At 38.0% G+C, this 18,549-nt stretch overlaps 3 protein-coding genes across 3 annotated transcripts; 2 read left to right on the top strand and 1 right to left on the bottom strand.

Annotated features, from left to right (window-relative positions):
* Nucleotides 1-9,266: 9,266 nt before the first annotated feature.
* On the top strand, nt 9,267-11,514 carry LOC130992300 (butanoate--CoA ligase AAE1-like). The gene is made up of 2 exons (XM_057916868.1): nt 9,267-9,715; nt 9,887-11,514. The coding sequence occupies exons 1-2, from the start codon at nt 9,389-9,391 to the stop codon at nt 11,336-11,338; spliced, it is 1,779 nt and encodes a 592-aa protein (XP_057772851.1). The 5' UTR covers nt 9,267-9,388; the 3' UTR covers nt 11,339-11,514.
* A 445-nt stretch (nt 11,515-11,959) lies between these two features.
* On the bottom strand, nt 11,960-13,440 carry LOC130992301 (embryo-specific protein ATS3B-like; the record flags this gene model as incomplete). Its single annotated transcript, XM_057916869.1, is given in 4 exon segments — nt 11,960-12,277; nt 12,279-12,362; nt 13,032-13,139; nt 13,240-13,440. Coding segments are annotated over 4 exon segments (582 nt in total), but the record flags the coding sequence as incomplete, so codon positions are not given.
* Nucleotides 13,441-14,443: 1,003 nt separating this feature from the next.
* On the top strand, nt 14,444-18,201 carry LOC130992299 (large ribosomal RNA subunit accumulation protein YCED homolog 1, chloroplastic). The gene is made up of 2 exons (XM_057916867.1): nt 14,444-15,036; nt 17,710-18,201. Exons 1-2 carry the CDS (start codon nt 14,525-14,527, stop codon nt 18,107-18,109), a joined length of 912 nt encoding a protein of 303 aa, XP_057772850.1. The 5' UTR covers nt 14,444-14,524; the 3' UTR covers nt 18,110-18,201.
* Nucleotides 18,202-18,549: the final 348 nt, after the last annotated feature.

Genomic DNA, 18,549 nt, shown 5'->3' with positions numbered 1-18,549 from the left:
CAAGAAGTTGAAGAAGAGTATGAAGAAGATGAGGATCAATTCTCCAAACCCCTTGAAGTCGAGAGCCCAACTTTTCCGACACAATCTCTACAATTTCAAAAAGATGAAGATTTCACAAGCTTTAAAGAAAGCAAAGTCAAAAATTTTGTCGATCCTTACCTCGCCACAGGCGATTCTATGAAGGCTTGCTTCTTTCACTTTTATTTATCTTCATCTTTTGATTTTCACTTTGATTTGTCTAATAAGGAATTGTTTGAGTGTGGTGGTACTCTAGATGGTGAACGAGATTACCATGACGCCCGGGATGTCTCAAGAATTGCAAAGCCACCATATTTTTGGGTCGCGGTGGATGGAGCATGCAAATTTGATGAGAAATGGCCACCGCCTAAGCCTCCACCTCGTTTGTGAGTACGAGACAAGTAACCATTTTCTCCTTCATCCAAACTTATTTCTCCTTTGTGTGAAATAAGTTTGGGAGGAGGGTGAAGATGGGTTACTTATCTCGTTTATCCGTTGTTTATTTATTTAGTTAGTTTAGTTTTCGAATAATGAGATTTTGTCTCTGTTTTTGAGCTTTTCCTTGTCTTTTGTTTTTGAGCTTGATTGTTGAAAAACATGAGTTGGATGAAATGTGTGTTGGGCTTATGATATGAATGTTGCTTTTGAAAAGAAATTGTGTGTATCACTTGTGGATTATGCATGAAAAGTTTGAACTTGTGACAAGTGAGCTAAATGTTGTACCTCCAAGAACTTGAAAAAGAAAATGAGCTTGTGAGAATTGAGCCTTTGATTGTCATACATTTACAATCTCATTTTGTTCTTGAGTGTAAATCATTTGAGCATGTGTGTTGATCTCTAGAACTTGCCATGAGTCCTCTCTTGAAAATAAAAGTAGATGTGTTGTTAATATTGAAGTGATTTAAGGCCATCCTTGTTAGCCACTTGACTTAAATTGTGTCCAAATTCTCATATGATCCTAGTTTACCCTCTTTGTGCCTTGTAGCATTTATTTGAATTAACCAATGATGGGTAGAACTTAGATTGTTAGTGGTTACTTTGATGAAAATGTTTGGGAAATGATTGAAATTGCTTATCAAGCTTTGATTGAGTGAAAATCACTAGTCCCCTATGAGCTTAAAAAGAAAAAGAAAAAAAAAAGAAAAAAAAATGAAAATGAATGTGAATAAAAGAGCATAAAGGGGAGTGATTTGCCTTTTGAATCATAGCCATGATAGATATCACTAAGGATGAAAAGATGAAATGTAGGGATTTTGGTTTTTGATTGATAAGAGAAATGGTGAAGTTGATTTGTTCATTGTGATTGATGGATTGTGGGATGAGTCACTTTGCCTAAAAAACTACTCACCTTACCAAAGAGCCCTCATTACAACCCAATGAAAGCCCTTTTTGATCTCTATTTATAACACATTGAAGCATAGAGAGTTAGGACAAATGGCAAGCCTATGGTAGATTGCATGCATTGTTTCGAATTGAGTGTAAACACGTCCATTCTAAACACTTGAGAGTCGAGTGCATCATTGAAACATTCACCTTGTGAGGATTCAAGCTTGGAGGCTATAATGTTGAACTTACTATCACTTGTGACTTCTTGAAATGCATATCTACTTGTGATACACTAGTGAAATATTTTGAAAAAATTGAAGCCCTTGAAATGACACCAATTCATTCTCACATGTTTGTTATCTTTTATTTCTCTTCTCTTTGTTGTTTGGGGACAAACAACGCTTTAAGTTTGGGGGCTTGACAAACATGGTTTTCGTACCTCAATTCCACATGATTTGTTGTCATTTTCCTTCATGTTTTGTTTGCCAATGCGTGTTTGTACCATAATGTTGAGTTTTATGAAGATTTGATGTCTTGGTGTAGTTTTGGAGTAATTTCAGGAAAAATCAAGGATTAATTGGAGGATTTTGAAGATATGAGATTGAAGTACGTCTCGAGAGGAATCCGTGAGCGCAAACGGCGACCAAATCCGAGTCCGGACGAGGGAGAACGGAGCAAAACGAGCGGACTGTGCAAAACGCCCAGTACCCCCGCGGTCACCACCCGCGGCCGCGGGGTGGGACCGCGGGTCAGCTGTTCCCGACTCCAGGAGTCACCCGCGGTCACCACCCGCGGCCGCGGGGCGGGACCGCGGGTCCCCTGAGCATCCCCCACGTTTGAAGGCCGCGGACGCGGGCCGTGACCGCGGGAAAAGGGCGGGGCTTCCCCCAAGTGGGCCCCAGACGCGATTTTAGCCCCAAAACTCCATTTTTCCCTTCTTTTCTAACATCATTCACCACACACACCCACTTCATCTTCCCCAACTCTCCAATCCCAAACCCTAGCCTCCATTCTCTACCATTTTTTCTCTCTTCCACACACAAAAACAACACCAAAATCAAATAAAGAAGGGGAAGACTTGGAAAGGAGCTCATCAAGACTACATGATTGAAGATCAAGATTATAGGATTTGTCTATGAATCTCTATCTCTCTATATCTTTATTTATGTTTTCTTATGACTTGAGATTTGCTTTTATTATGAATATGCTTGGCTAAAATCTCTTATCTTAGGGATTAGATTAGATGGATTTGTAATGGATTGATTTCTTTGTTCAATATATATCTTGATTGTGCTTATTGTTATCTTTTCAAGTCCTAGATTTATCTCTTGTATGATTGGTTGGCCACCTTTTGTGCATTTCTAATTTGTGATTTGAATCGGGAGAGGATAATTACAATAGATTAGGAGTTTGATACATATCATCTCAATAAACCGGGAGGTTGAGAGGTGGGTGAGGGCGTGTTGATCTTTTGTGCTCTTGGGAGTTATAGGTTAGAAATTGACCGGGGACGGCAATTATGACCCGTAATCTACTGTTTTAGTCGTCCGGGAGGGGGCTAAAACTAGTGGGGAGATCGCCCTAGATAAGTAGGCCATATCAAGATTTATATTGATTTAGATTGAAGTTCATTACGATCCATCGAAATCTAGTCCCTAGGATAACTTTCCTTCGAGTCATTCCCCAATTTATTAATTAAGTTTATATTTTTGTTATTTAGTTTGCTTGCTTTAATTTAACTTTGATTTAACCTTCAATATCTCTTCATCTTTGGTTGTCTAAATAGATTGAAAACAACTTATTAATGGTATTTAGAAGTTTGAATTCACCAATCCTTGTGGGATACGACCTTGCTTCCCTTATATTGCAACTACACCGTATACTTGCGGCGTGGTGAAAATAATTGCGAACAAGTTTTTGGCGACCGCGGGGTACTGGGCGTTTTGCACAGTCCGCTCGTTTTGCTCCGTTCTCCCTCGTCCGGACTCGGATTTGGTCGCCGTTTGCGCTCACGGATTCCTCTCGAGACGTACTTCAATCTCATATCTTCAAAATCCTCCAATTAATCCTTGATTTTTCCTGAAATTACTCCAAAACTACACCAAGACATCAAATCTTCATAAAACTCAACATTATGGTACAAACACGCATTGGCAAACAAAACATGAAGGAAAATGACAACAAATCATGTGGAATTGAGGTACGAAAACCATGTTTGTCACTTGGCTCTTCCCATTGGTGCTAAGAGCATTGGCAACGCCCTTACTCGAGCGCCTACTCGAGTAGAGCGTTGCACTCGAGTAGGGCGTTGCAGGGGGGGTTACTCGAGTGCTACTCGAGTCTTCGAGTATGCACGAGTAATTTTCTTTTTTTTTTTTCTTTTTTTTAATTCTCTTCTCCTCTTTAAAAATATATCTCTCCTCTTTAAAAACTAAAAAAATCAAGTAGGCTATCAAGTAACCCCAATACAGCACTACTTACTCAATAACACAATCCACTATCAAGTAAGCTATCAAGTAAGCCCATTGCGAATGCTCTAATCATAGAAAAAAGAAACTTGGAATGTTGTGATTGAGAGATTTCACAAGAGGTTATCAGGGTGGGAAAAGAGATCTCTTTCATTCGGAGGAAGAATTATTCTCTTAAACTCGGTGTTGTCAGCTCTACCGCTTTACTACTTTTCCTTTTTCAAAGCCCCAGTGAGTGTTACCAAAACTTTGATCAAAATTCAACATGAGTTTCTATGAGGAGGAAAGGAAAATAGTAATAAAATTCCTTGGGTTAGTTGGGATAGAGTCTGTAGAAGCAAATCTGAGGGCGGGATGGGAGTTAGGGACCTAATAAGAACCTTTAATGTGGCTCTTCTTTGTAAATGGTTCAGAAGATTTGCTAAGAACCAAAATGCTCTTTGGGCTAGAGTCCTTAGATCTAGGTATGGATAAAAGTAATAGGTAGTCTGCTTATGGTAGTTTGGAGTCTTTCTGGTGGAGGGATTTGAAGAGTATCTTAAACGGGAGATGAGGGTAAAAAATTTTGTGATAATATTGTTGTTTCTCTTGGTAATGGTCTATCCATCTTATTTTGGGACGACCCGTGGTTCGAGGGGGGATTGCCGTTCAAAGCTAAGTATAGAAACCTCTACAACCTCTCTTCATAGAGAAGTTTTAAAGTTGGGGAGATGGGTGTCTTTAGAGAGGGGCAATGGGTCTGGAATTTTGCTTGGAATAAAGTCTTTAACTATTTTGAATTTGTTGAGTTTGTGGATCTGTGGTCTCTTTTGTGCAGGACCTCTCCCCACCAATCGAAGGATGATTCTATCTCGTGGAATGGATCAAATTCTGGAAACTTTTCAACAAAAGAGATGTACCTTCTTCTTCACAAAGACCCGATGATGGTGGATAATATCCCGACAGCCTTCAAGTTCATCTGGATGAAATGCATCCCGTGCAAAGTTTCATCTTTCATCTGGAAAACCCTGCTTGATAGAATCCCTATGAGAGAGAATCTGATGAAGAGAAGAGTTAGCCTGGAGAACAATGATTACAGCTGCCCATTATGCTCCTCCCAAGTGGAGTCTTCCAAACACATTTTGCTTTAGTGTCCATTTTCTGGTATGGTTTGGAAAATAATCTGTAGTTGGCTCAGATTACCCTTCATTCTTTCGTCTTCAATCTTGGATCACTTCCATGAGTTTGTTGAGAAGGGTGGAAACAAGATGGGAAAGAAGTTATTCAACTGTATTTGGCAATGTGCATGTTGGAAGATCTGGAAAGCCAGAAACGAGAGAGTCTTCAAACATAAAACTCCTGATATTGCTAGAACGGTGTGGATAGCATCATTTTTTGCACATGGAGATGGATTAAGGCGACGAGTCCCATTAATTATGGCTACACATCACATGAATGGGCTACCGATCCAATCAGCTGTTTCCCGGACTAAGTCCTTTAACTTCTCCATGTCTTTTTGGTGTTGTTTTTTATTCTTTATGTAATGTATTGGTGGACTGTGTGGTGGCGTTGTTCTTTCTGTTTGCTTTGTGTCAGCAGACTGCTTGATGGACTGTGGGTAGACTGTTTGATATTGTAGTTTGAGTACTCCTTGTACTCACTTCTTTAATAAAATTCTTTTACCTTTAAAAAAAAAACAAATATAGATACCAGAATCATATATGGATGTGGAGATTGGTACAAGCGTCGATATGTATGTAGTCGACTTATAATTACGTTACGACACGTCCATATTCTTGAAGAGCATTCTACTAATCGATCGAATCAAATAGTTGTTATGTATAATGTAATTCCTTTGCATGTGACATTTTCTTTTGTATTACATCAACTTGCGATAGTTCTTGGATGTTCTAATCGTCAAAGATCATAATAATTGATTAACTCTATTATGATATATCCATGTTCGGATTTAGTGTCTCAATATTATATCCCATTCCTGCCCTGCTATCAAATTTGTTTTTTAACACTAAAATTTAATTAACAAAAATAAAATATTAGTGTAATATATATGTATGTATATAATGGATCATAATTACCATTTATAACCAAATTGAAATTTCAAATTAGAAAAAGTACATCTCATACTTAATTATTATAAATTTATTAACCCTAATAATCAATTACTAATAGAGGCAGTAATTAACTTTTTTTTTTTATCAGAAAAAGGATTAGATTAAAGAAGAATCCAAGGTACCAGAGGTACCAAACCAATTACAGCAAAAAAGGAGAAATAGTGTAAGAAAACCAGCTCCTAAAATTGATCTCCACATCAACCAAATTAAAGACCTTGTTCCAGCTCCACAACCTTGCTTTGATTTCGCCCATCATTTTCTCGACTTGTCAGTTCTTGTTTTCGAATCTACTCTCGTTACGACCTTTCCAAATAAGCCAAATGGTGCAAGTCCAAAGAGCCTCAAGGAGTTTCTTGCTTTTCTTACCTCTGCCCATGTGAATAAAGGAGTCAAAGTGCGCCTCAATGCTGTCCGGCCGTGCGGTGTAGAACCCGGTCCATTTCTGTATCTCGTTCCAAATCATTTCTGTCTTCGGGTAGGAGAGAAACTAATGAACAGCCGACTCTTTTTCCTGGCAGCAAGCATTGCACATGATTTCCACATCGCCAAGCGGAATGTTTCTCTTGCTCAAGTTGTCGCAGGTAGGCAGCCTGTTCCTTAAAATTCTCCAAACCGTAACCTTTGCTTTTTGGGGAGCACAGATCTTCCAAGCTTTCTCTGATCTTTTATTGAAGGAGGTGCTCCCCACTTCATTTTTCCTCATGTCTTTGATCGCCTTGTAAGCTGAACTTGTGGTAAAGACCCCCACCTTGGAGGCGCGCCAACACCATCCATCGTCTTTGCTTGCTACAGGAACAAGTCCAGAAATGAAAGACAATAAATCGTTAACCATGGGTTTTTCCCTATCGAATAATTCCCTTCTCCATTTAAGATCCCAGATCCATTCCGAGTTTGCCCACCTTCCCAAGTCACTAATCACAGCTTGCTTTTCTACACAAAGTTGGAAAAGTCTAGGAAAGACGAACTTAAGAGGTTTGTGACCCACCCACCGATCCTCCCAAAACAACGTATTCTTCCCATTCCCGATCGTGCGAACACCATTATTCGCAAAAACCTTCCCCTCCAGCCCCCCGCCTAAATCAACGACCTTCGACCACCACCCTCTCCTGCTCCCTCGGTTTCCCGTCAATTTCAAGCCCTCTTCCCTCCATTCTAACTCTCCATGCACTGATCTAGTTGTATCATGTATGCATAACATGCAATTATCTCGGCTTAAAAAAAAACATGCAATTATCTAGGGCCCTAATTTTGAGGGCCCCATTTTTTAGCCCAAGTGTGTATGTATTTTTTTTTATATATATAAAATTTATTTCAATCAAACAAAGGAAAAAATTCACTGACACTCCTCTTAGGGTTACTCGAACCCCCGACCTATTGATTGGAGGATAAGCGTCTTACCAACAGACTGCACTTCATCGTCCCCAAGTGTGTATGTATAATAATAAATAAATTACTCCTATATTAGTATGAATTAACAATTAATAGTCATTATTTTTCTCTTTATTTTTTGTTCCAACGCAAATAAAGCACCGACGAATGATGATAAAGCAGAAAGGTGAGTGTTGAGTTCTTCCACTTTTTTTTTCTTCTTTTTTTATTTAATAAAATATTATATTTATTAAATTTCATTATATATATTTGTTTGTCTTTCATTTTTCAGTTAGCAACTGAGCATCCATAATCAAGATATAAAAAAGGTTGGTGGTTTTTCTGTTTTGTGCTAGATATTAGTAAATATTAGTAGCCCAACATTGTTTGTGTCCCAGTTTAGCGATTTAACGCACATGCATTAGCAGGATAGCAGAATAAAGTCTAGCTAGCTACGTTGCGGAATTTAATTTATTGGGACCAATCTATCTATTATTGATATTGAGGTGCAAGCTATTATATTCTTCAAGAGCACTCTACTAATTAGTTACTTCAAATACTTGTTACGTGTAATTTAATTCGCTTGCATGTGATATTTGCTATTGTATTACGTCAATTTGTGACAGTTTTGTATGAAGAAAAATAAATAAGCTAGTTTAGACGTGCGGTGTTGAGTGGGGGGCCTAACATATTGACATCCATCCCAACCCACCCTATATATAGGCTATATATACATATATAAATATATAAATGCTACCCTCCTTCATGAACTTTAACTATATATTGCTATTTTCATTTTGAATAATGACGAATTGATGATTCAAATTACATCAAACATACTTTGGTGATGATCATTTATATCTAAAATGGACATTTTCACAAACACTTTTTGATACACTACATTGTCATTACTAAGTTTCTTCTTTACTTTAACTAAAAGTAATATCTAATAGTTTAATGAAGAATGTAATTTACGTATCCTGTGTAATTTGCATGTTATATTAAAGGTAAGGATAGAGATAATAGCAGCCAGCAGGCACGGAGCCAGGGGTTGAAGTCTCTTCCCAATTTTTTTTTTAATATATGGAGTACAGTTTATATTTTAAAAAGTATTTTTATCTTATCTCACCCCTATATATATATATATACTTAAAATTATATATATATATATATATATATTTATAAAAAATAACTATAATGTGAATAATATACTCCCTCCGTCCCAATAATCTCTCTATTTTACTTACTTTTTCTTAAACATGTGGGACCTTATATTTTACAACACTAATTTCACACTTCTTAATCTTCGTGCCCAAAAGAAAGGGGACAATTAATATTATTGGGACAGAGGAAATAGTAAAATAACTAAATATTCTTTAAAAATAAATTAAATAAATTAAGATTTTATCAATTTAATTAATATGTGAGTGACCATGAGATGAATCTTTAGCATTAGGGTGTGTTATCTTTGGCTGTAAATTTATCATGAAAAAATGAGGGATAAACAAAATTTTACCCTTTTAAATTTTTCATTTTTTTTCCCTCATTTCCTACAAAATAGAATTTGACCCTTATTCATTCCTCTTTTTCACTACAAATGAGGGATGATTATCCCTCCATTTTTGGTGTAATAATATTATTTATCATTTGTAGTGAAAACAAAGAATAAGTAAGGATCAAATTCTATTTTATGTAAAATAAGGAAAAAAAAAAGAAAAATTTAAAGAGTGAAAGTTTATTTATTCTTTATTTTTTTATGGTAAATTTACGAGTAACGAAAACGCAGCCTGCTGAAAAAACTTAAGTAAATCTTCATAAAAGAAGTTAGGAATTGATAAAATTGATTGGGACTTCCAAGTAATCCGTCCATTACTAATTTTGCATTAAGTAGTGGTGACGATAAATATTTTTAAAATAAAGCAACGGTCAATAGTGGGCTCTAAACAGACATAAGAAGCGTACAAAAATGAATTTTATGATGTCTCGCAATCATGAAGTCATGCTCATGCATGCACATTGTCCTTTCCGCATTTTTTACTTTAATTTCCCCCAACCCAACTTCATGCCCATACTAATCCTCTTCGTCTCCGTCCAGCCATGATTCACTTTTTCCGGCGACGGAGTTCAATCTGCACCGCCTGGCTCTTCAATGGAGCCAACCAAATCCGCCCTACACAAATCTGGAGGAGTCTTTGTGAATTGCCAGAAAATATTGAAGATTCGTCGTGGAAGTCAATGGAGAGGTCGCCGGCTAATTACGTGCCGTTGTCGCCGGTGAGCTTTCTGGAGAGAGCTGCCAAGGTTTACAGAGATCGAACTTCAGTTGTCTATGGTTCTGCTCAATTCACTTGGAAACAGACTCACTTGAGGTGTGTAAAGCTGGCTTCCGCCCTCGCTCACTTGGGCGTTTCTCGCGGCGATGTGGTTAGTGATTCTCTTAACCTAATTTGGGAAATTGCGATCAATTTCAGCTCCGATTATGGAGGAATTTTGGGGATTTTGGGTGGTGATGATGATTTATCATGTTTCGATTTATGCATTATCATCTGCAAGACAAATTCATACTAAATTTGTTGAACTCCTTGTTATGAACAGATAGCGATATTGGCCCCTAACATACCTGCAATGCAAGAGCTGCATTTCGCAGTGCCTATGGCGGGAGCAGTCATCTGCACGTTGAACACGCGCCACGATTCATCCATGATCTCGACCCTGCTCCGCCACTCGGAAGCCAGGATCATCTTCGTTGATCACCAGTTGCTCCACACTGCTCAGGGCGCGTTTGATCTTCTAGCAAAGGACACACTCAAACCCCCACTCCTCGTCTTGATTCCTGACCCCAACTCCCCGTCTCCCTCCGCCTCCATCCCCGACCACACTCACGAATACGAGACTCTCCTGGCCGGGGGAGACGCTTCATACAAAGCCAGGCGGCCTAGAACCGAATGGGATCCGATCAGCGTGAACTACACCTCCGGCACAACGTCTCGCCCCAAGGGGGTCGTCTACAACCACAGAGGCGCGTATCTGAATGCCCTAGCGACCTTGTCTATTCATGGGATGAGCTCGATGCCTGTCTACCTCTGGACAGTGCCGATGTTCCACTGCAACGGATGGTGCCTCATTTGGGGGCTGGCAGCGGTGGGTGGCACTAACATCTGCCTACGCCGTGTCTCCCCTAAAGAAATATTCGACACTGTTGCTGCAAAACATGTCACCCACATGGGAGGGGCTCCAACGGTGTTGAACATGATCATAAACTCCCCTGACCGGAAGCCGCTGCCTCGCAAGGTTGAGATCATGACCGGCGGCTCACCACCGCCTCCCTCGATTCTAGAGAGGATCGAGGAGCTCGGATTCAGAGTGTCGCACTTGTACGGACTCACAGAAACTTATGGGCCGGCCACGTCGTGTCTGTGGAAGCCCGAGTGGGACTCGTTGCCTCGCGAGGAGCAGTACCGGCTCAAGGCGAGACAGGGAGTGGAGCATTACGCCCTCGAGGAAGTCGATGTGAGGGATCCGGTGACGGTGGAGAGTGTGCCTGCGGATGGCGCAACAATGGGCGAGATAATGTTTAGAGGCAACACTGTGATGAGTGGGTACCTGAAAGATGTGAAAGCCACGGAGGTGGCTTTTGCAGGGGGGTGGTTCAGAACCGGCGATCTTGGCGTGAAGCACGACGACGGCTACATAGAGGTGAAGGACAGATTGAAGGATGTGGTGATCTCCGGTGGCGAGAACATATGCACCGTGGAGGTTGAGACGGTGCTGTATCGTCATCCGGCAGTTCTTGAGGCTGCGGTCGTCGCGAGACCGGATGATCACTGGGGGCAGACGCCCTGCGCCTTTGTGAAGTTGAAGGATGGGTTTGAGGTTAGTTGTGAGGAGATAATGGAGTTTTGCAGAGAACGTTTACCTCATTATATGGCGCCAAAGACTGTTGTTTTCGAGGATTTACCAAAGACCTCAACAGGTAAGATTCAGAAATTCATTCTCAGGGAGAAAGCAAAGGCCCTGCCCCATCTTTCTTCAGCTTCATCTCATTGAGAGAGAGAGAGAGATTTCTAGAACTGGACAATTAACTTGAAAGAATTCTATAAATCTATGTTCAGTTTAAAAGCGTGAAAGTCTAAAGCTCTGTTCTCGTAAAGTGATCACCTAGTTTCGAAGAGATTGAGGGGATGTTTGGTTTTATTTTCATCTCAAATTTCCAATTTCGTGCACTTTTCTAAGTACATAAACTTTTTACTATAATGGTTTTTGTATGACTAGTGATTTGATATTATAAATTTCGAAACCGAAAATATTTTGGTTGATTGCATTTTGAGTGTGATCAACTTTAAATTTTGTGGTCAAAATACAAAGAGGCAATATTTCTTGTGGCTTGTGTGAAGAAATGAATATTTAAGTGATGGATGGATGAAATGATGATAACACAGGGTTGAGAAAGTGTCAAAAAAAAAAAAAAAAAACAGAAAATGAATGAAACAAACATGTTTAATGTTTTTCAGTTTTTAGGGGACTGTAAATAAAAACACCAATGTCCTTATCCCCCACTCCACTTAGAAATACTTACAAGACTATAACTGAAATTTACTTTGTGCAGTATCTTTGTTATTTTATGTGATGCAGAATCTAATATACAAGTTAAATAAGAAGACTTAAACATTTAAACATAAGACCAACGAAGTTGGTATTCATTCAGGTAGAAGAAAGAAGTGATCATCATCAACATCAACATCAACATCCTCTTATTCTAGACGTGGTATACAACCATGCATCAACCTAAAACTAAGTTTACTTGGCTGCTGATGAAGTAGCTCTGGTGCCGGAACAGTAATTATAGCCGTACCAGATATCCGAGGGTATATTTACATTGTAGAAGAAAGTGGAGGGCTTCGAGTTATACCCGTAGACTGTTACATCATATGGGATCCATCCATCATACCCACTTCTGTAGAGGTACAAGTAGCATATCTGGTACTGTACACGGTCCACTGATTTGGAACGTGTCAGTCGAGCAACTCTCAAACGTCCTTGAGGACGGATCATCTAGATGTGGAGCATAAACCTATAGTAGATCAAGAGTCAGAGCAGAGCAGACACTAAGACAACCTTAACTTTAACCAACTTTTCCTTTGGTTCTTCCATACACTACATTTTGGTTCTTCTAAAGCTTTATGTTGAAACAAATAACCAAAAATGGCATGGCTGTGTGCTAACTGCCAATAGTGATATACAGAGAAGTAACATACAAAATGTAGGATCTGATGAGGAAGTCTGATCCTGAAACAATCACAGTCGTATACTATTTGCATTAACAAAACTTGTTACATTGATTTAAGTTTGCTAACTAGTATGTGAAATTCGTTGGTAATTTCAACAAATGCACAAGTTCAGAAACCATTCAACACTCATTTTCATGTGATTAACTGCCAGCAAATCTTGCTTACACACACTACTTGAAAAGAGACTATTAATATGAATTAACTGTCGGAAAATCCATATCAATTTCCGACTAATCTGAGCTAATTGATCTCAGCTCTCAACAAACAAGTTCAAATTACATGGCACCACTAATTTATCCCAATTCATAAACAAATTTTTAGCTAGTGTATGATGTCATTCCAAAAAGGCCAATAAATTGGTTTAACATATAAATTCATCAATACAGATTAGAAGATATAGTTATGAGATAAAAGCCCCCAAAGCTGATGAAATATTAGAAGCAGAAATGTACCTGAGTCCCATAGGCATCGCCGAAGGCAAGGCTGATATGATCACGTGTGAATCGAGTAGACGAGCAACTGGTCCTAATGCTTACAGTAAACGAACAGCTTCTCGCATTCTGCATAAACCCATCGAAATTTAGGATTTCAAAAAATTAATTAAAAATATATACCGAGAAAGTGGAATTTTGCAAACGAAAAGAAGACGAATTTGGAAACCTGGGTTGTGTTGATTTTGAGAGATGGGGGGTGATGGATCTTGATTGTGCATAACAGAAGACGAGAGCATGAATTAGCAGGAAAATTAGGGGTTTCATGATTCTTAACAAAAACTTGAGATCTGTGAAGTAGGCGCTGCAGATGAGATGGTTCGAGAAATAGAGATGCAACAGCCACGTCCCAGGTTTGGTGGCGATTCAAGAGTCGTCAGCTACCGCTTTTATTTGACCCTTGATTTTCTGTACTCTAAAATTTGGATTTTTGTTGATTTGTGCGAAATTGTGAATTCAGACTATACAATACTTGGTTAAGAGCAGCTCCAACTCCAACTAGTGATGCCCACGACTCCCAAACCGTTTATTAACGGTTCATCCAAAAGGTGAATCTCAATTGATCCGCCAAGAGATTGAGAAGGATCGGTTTCGGACCGGCGGTTTTTCTTAATTTTTTATGTACATATTATTTAATATATTAAATATGATAAAATTATTGAAAAAATTATAAACAAAATAAAATTATAACACATTAACACTTAGCCCATGTTTGATTGAGTGTTTTTGGAGATTGGAAATGGAATCAATTAATTGAATCCATTTCTTATTATTTGGTTTGGATAATAAGGTAACTATTACCTTACTTGGGGTAATCCAATTACTCAATTTATTACCCCTCAAAATAAAAGAGAAATAAAAAAAAATATTACTAATGATTCATTTTCATTGTTAAACCAAACACTCAATAAAAGTACTAATATTTATTGTTACCCTTCCACCCTTTTATTTGATTTCATTCTCTTTCCATTCCTTTATTCGAACCAAAGGACCACTAAAATATAATAAAAATTTGTATATTAAATTTAAAGTAAAAATTACTCAGTCCGTCCCATGAATATGCATAGTATGAGATGACATAAAAATATTTTTTTTTATTAAATTACATTATTTAATACTATAATATTACATGTAACAAAATTGTTGAAAAACTATAAACAAAATAGAATTATAAGTTATAACATTCGTATTTTTATTAAATTTTAAAGTAAAAAAATTATGATTTGCCGCTCCCAAATTGGATTAGTCGTTCAAAAAATAGAGAATCCCTTAATAATTTTCATCTCAAACGTGTATATGAATCAATTAATAAAAATTTGCCCCCTCAAAAAAAATGCTGAAAAATACAATAAAATGTTTTATTTTTATAATTGGAAAATGATAATCCTGTAATCTGTTGTAGCAAATGAAATGCAGTGAAAGAAGCTTAAACCCTGGACCTCCACGAAGCAGAAATGCTCCGCCCTATCGCTTCCCCTTTGCCATCTCCCCCTCCCATCAAATTCAGCTCCCACCACCGCCCAACTCCCCACAAACCCTTCATACCGAATCACCCCGCCAACACAACCCTAAACCAACGATTCACCCCATCAATCACCAAATTCTGCAGTCTCTCCGCGCAATTCGATGATTTCTCCGGAAGCGACTGGGAACTCGGCGACGAAGAAATCGAAATTCCCGGAGACGACGACGAGGGCTGCCCGTGGGAAGGCGCGATTCTGTACAGACGGAACGGCGCCATCTCGCATTTGGAGTACGCCACCACTCTTGAGAGCTTGGGCTTAGCAAAGGTCTCTTCGGGCCTGTCCAGAACTCGGGCTTTCGAAATGGGCTTGCGGCTGGTGAAGCCCGTGACCGATTATCCGGACGGGACACCGGTTTTGATTTCGGTGGATGTGACGCGGAGGAAGCACAAGTTGAGGCTGGATGGAATCGTTCGAACCGTCATTGCTCTCAATTGCAATAGGTAACCCTTCTTTGGGTGTTTGTGTGGATTGATTTTGTGTCGTCTGATTATGTGGACTTGTGTTAGAAGATGGCGCGGAGATAGGATGTTAAGATGAGGATCGATCGGGTATAAGCATGTTTGCGTAGTTTTCAAGTGTTGAATTGCCAATCTAATAAACCTAAACTATATGAGGAATAGATGGGTTTTATCATATTGATAGTTTACAACCTAATTTCTCGTAGCATGGAATTATAGCTAAGTGTAAGCCACTTTAAATAGTATAAAATTGTTGAATTATGAAATGGCATACATCCTGTATTGAGGGTTTTGGCTCGTTGTTTCGGACTTAAGCATCATAGGCGTGAGGTTGTGCTTATTTTTTTTCATTGATAGATAAAGTATCTAGACAGGACTTTATTATGTTCGTCTGAATCAGAATGTGTTATGATTCAACCTTTTTATGCTTATTGGGCACATCTAGTCATTGTTTATGTAATGGTGATTTTAGGAAAAGAAAAGGCCTATTTGTTTGAGTTAGGGCTTTTTCCAGTAGTGGTGTCTTGTTGTAGAATTTCATACTTCTCATTGTTATGCTTCTCTCCATTTGCTTTCAGGCATTTAGATAGTAGTATATCTTTTGAGGGAGTTCACTATTTCAATGCTTTACGCTTTAAATTTGTGAATCTAGTAGTAATCTTCATGCCTTCAAATACAAGTGTGAGAATTGTTGCATTGTGATTCCGACTCTTGCCCAACCATAGTCCGATGTTTCTAGCTGTTACTTTGGCCAAATATTTTTACAATCTCAATTGCTCCCATTTGACATATTTCTTGGATAGGACTCATACCATTTGAAATTTTAACATACATTGCAGCATGAATGTTAGATAAAAGTATATTGTGAGGGGAAAATGGGTCTCACTTTATGAAAAAGTAGAGATAAAAAGTAAAGGGATTGTGGTGTGGTAGTGTACAAAAATAGAATTGTTCATGTTTTTGTGAGACGGCTCAAAATGGCAAAAAGTTCATGTTTTTGTGAGAAGGAGGGAGTAGGGAGTAGAATATATGATTATTGATACAAATATTGGTTATAGAACAAGATTCTCTTAACATTAAGGTTTACCCAAGCCTAGGCCATGTTTGGATATTTTGGGAGATTTGGGGAGTGTTTGATTAAATGTATTGGAGAAATGTTGTGTGATTGGTTTTTTATAAGTTTGCTCAGATATGACTACAATATCTTATGCCTTGGGGTAATAGAAGATTATTTTGGAGGGAAATGTTCTTAGGAATGTGATGTATCATGTATGCAGGATCTCAAATGGACAATAAACACTGGTCCCTTTGTAATATTTCAAGTATAACATACTAACGTATGAGTCTAACATAAGTTAATTTTAGTGTACAGTTGCAATCATTGGAAATTATCCATGTCTCCTATGTCATTGCACACCCCGTGTCATTAAATTCTGACAACCTTATAAATTGACTGAATTGCATCAGATTGACCAAATCATGTTTAAATTAACTATTTCTCAAGAATCTGCCTCTAGGTTTTAGGTTTCTTTTGGGGCAACTAAAGCTTCATCATAATTACAATCTTTCTTTCATAAATTTTAGTACTGATTTGTGACTAATCATTGGAGTAGTCCACATGGGGTGGTTTCTATAGAGACTGTAGATGTGAGGGACATTGTACTATTCTCAAATTTGTGGAGGTGCTATGTGCCAAATCCTATCAGTATACTCCATTTAACATGCCTTTCCCTGAAATGTCACTTGTCGACACTCGACTGTTTGAATGCTCTTGAATGACATGACAAAATTCTTTATTTACCATTGTTAATCCCGCTCCCTCTCCCAAAAAGAAGTAAAAATAGATAAAAGTCAAACTGGTTGTAAGCCGATGCAACAACTATTTCTGGAAAACACATGTGCTGTCTGCTGAGCTTCTTCATGGACTCGGAAGGGATCGTCTGTAAGCCTTAACTGACTGTCAAAACCACCTACTTTTCACCTACAAGTTGCTGTGTTTTTCACATTTAGTTGCAAGATTGAAGCTAGTTGACAGTATAGTTGTATGTCAAATGGTATCACTGTGTTGTGATACTGAATAGTTTGTAGGCAATAAAATCAGTTCTGGAAGGAAAAATACGATTTGATTGACTGTAAAAGGTGAATTTCTTAATCTAACTTGAAAAGATTGAAAGTAGGTGTTTTCTGTCTTATACCCTGCAAAAACTGCAAAAACACAGTCATCTATCTCTCTCTGGGTTTCATATTATTTAGTCCTCCATGTCTTCTTGTTGGGTCTAAATTTAGTGAGTAGGATGGGAGATGTCTCATACTATCTGTGGCTTCATGACTTGTCTTTGGCACCATTTATTAGTTTTCCATATAATCTTTATATTTTACTTTAGAGGGCATTTACTTGGGGTGATTGACTAGATTGACAATACATAGGATTGAGTATTTGAAGAATTACATGATCGAAGAAGCTCAAAATTGTTCAATCCATTAAAGTATTTGGTGAATTAGCTTATACTTTTAATCTAAGCTATCAACCAAAGTAAACATTTCTCTAGTGATCTTTTGATTTCCATTCATGATCTTATAAATGTGTAATTTCTTTTTTTTTTTTTTTTGAGAATTTACAAATGTGTAATTTCATTAACTATTTGTACGATGAAGGTGTGGCGAGCCAGCTGCTCAGAGCGTCTACTCAAACTTTGCGCTTTTATTGTGTGAAGAACCCATAGCTGAACCGGAGACCATAAACATAGGTATGATATTTGGGGAAGAGAAGCTGAAAACTTTTGAAACAGAGGAAGATGATGATGCTTCAATCGACTTAGATGATCAGTTGTATTTTCCTCCTGAACAAAAAGTCATCGACATCTCAAAGAACATACGGGACATCATACACGTAGAGATCACGATTAGCGCTGTCTGCGATCCTAACTGCAAAGGATTGTGTCTGAAATGTGGTGCCAATCTCAACATTAGCAAGTGTACATGTAGGCAGCAGAAGGTTGAGGAGAAGGCTCATGGACCCCTTGGAAATTTACGAAAACAAATGCAGCAAACGTGATATTGGAATTTTTTCTTCTTTTTTTATTCTCCCCTTTTATGTTGTAACTGGTAGTAACATTATTATCTCAATATGATTGAAGTTTTGTATCAGCATCCTTTTATGGAGTTCCTTTGTTCTTTAAATTATTCTATCATGTTTTCTGTTTGTTTGCTCTAACCATATAGATGGAAAGAGCGGGTAGTTGAATGATCAAAGCATATATTTGTAACTCAACACCGCTTCATCATGTTAAGATTCAAATCCAATTTATATTTCAAATGCTCTTTTGTAATTTTCTCGGTATTGATAGTTGAGTAGTGGTCGAAAAACTTCAACAAAATAATAATTGAATAGACACTTAATATGTTTTTCCAATATTAATTATTGAATATAACAAAATTTAGTCGTTCCTTTAATTTTCTTTTAAAATTTGTGCTCAATGAGTATAATATGTTTTG

The sequence above is a fragment of the Salvia miltiorrhiza genome, chromosome 7 (genome assembly GCF_028751815.1).
Source record: "Salvia miltiorrhiza cultivar Shanhuang (shh) chromosome 7, IMPLAD_Smil_shh, whole genome shotgun sequence".
NCBI classification, from domain to species: domain Eukaryota; kingdom Viridiplantae; phylum Streptophyta; class Magnoliopsida; order Lamiales; family Lamiaceae; genus Salvia; species Salvia miltiorrhiza.
This window is presented reverse-complemented; position numbering and strand designations above follow the sequence as displayed.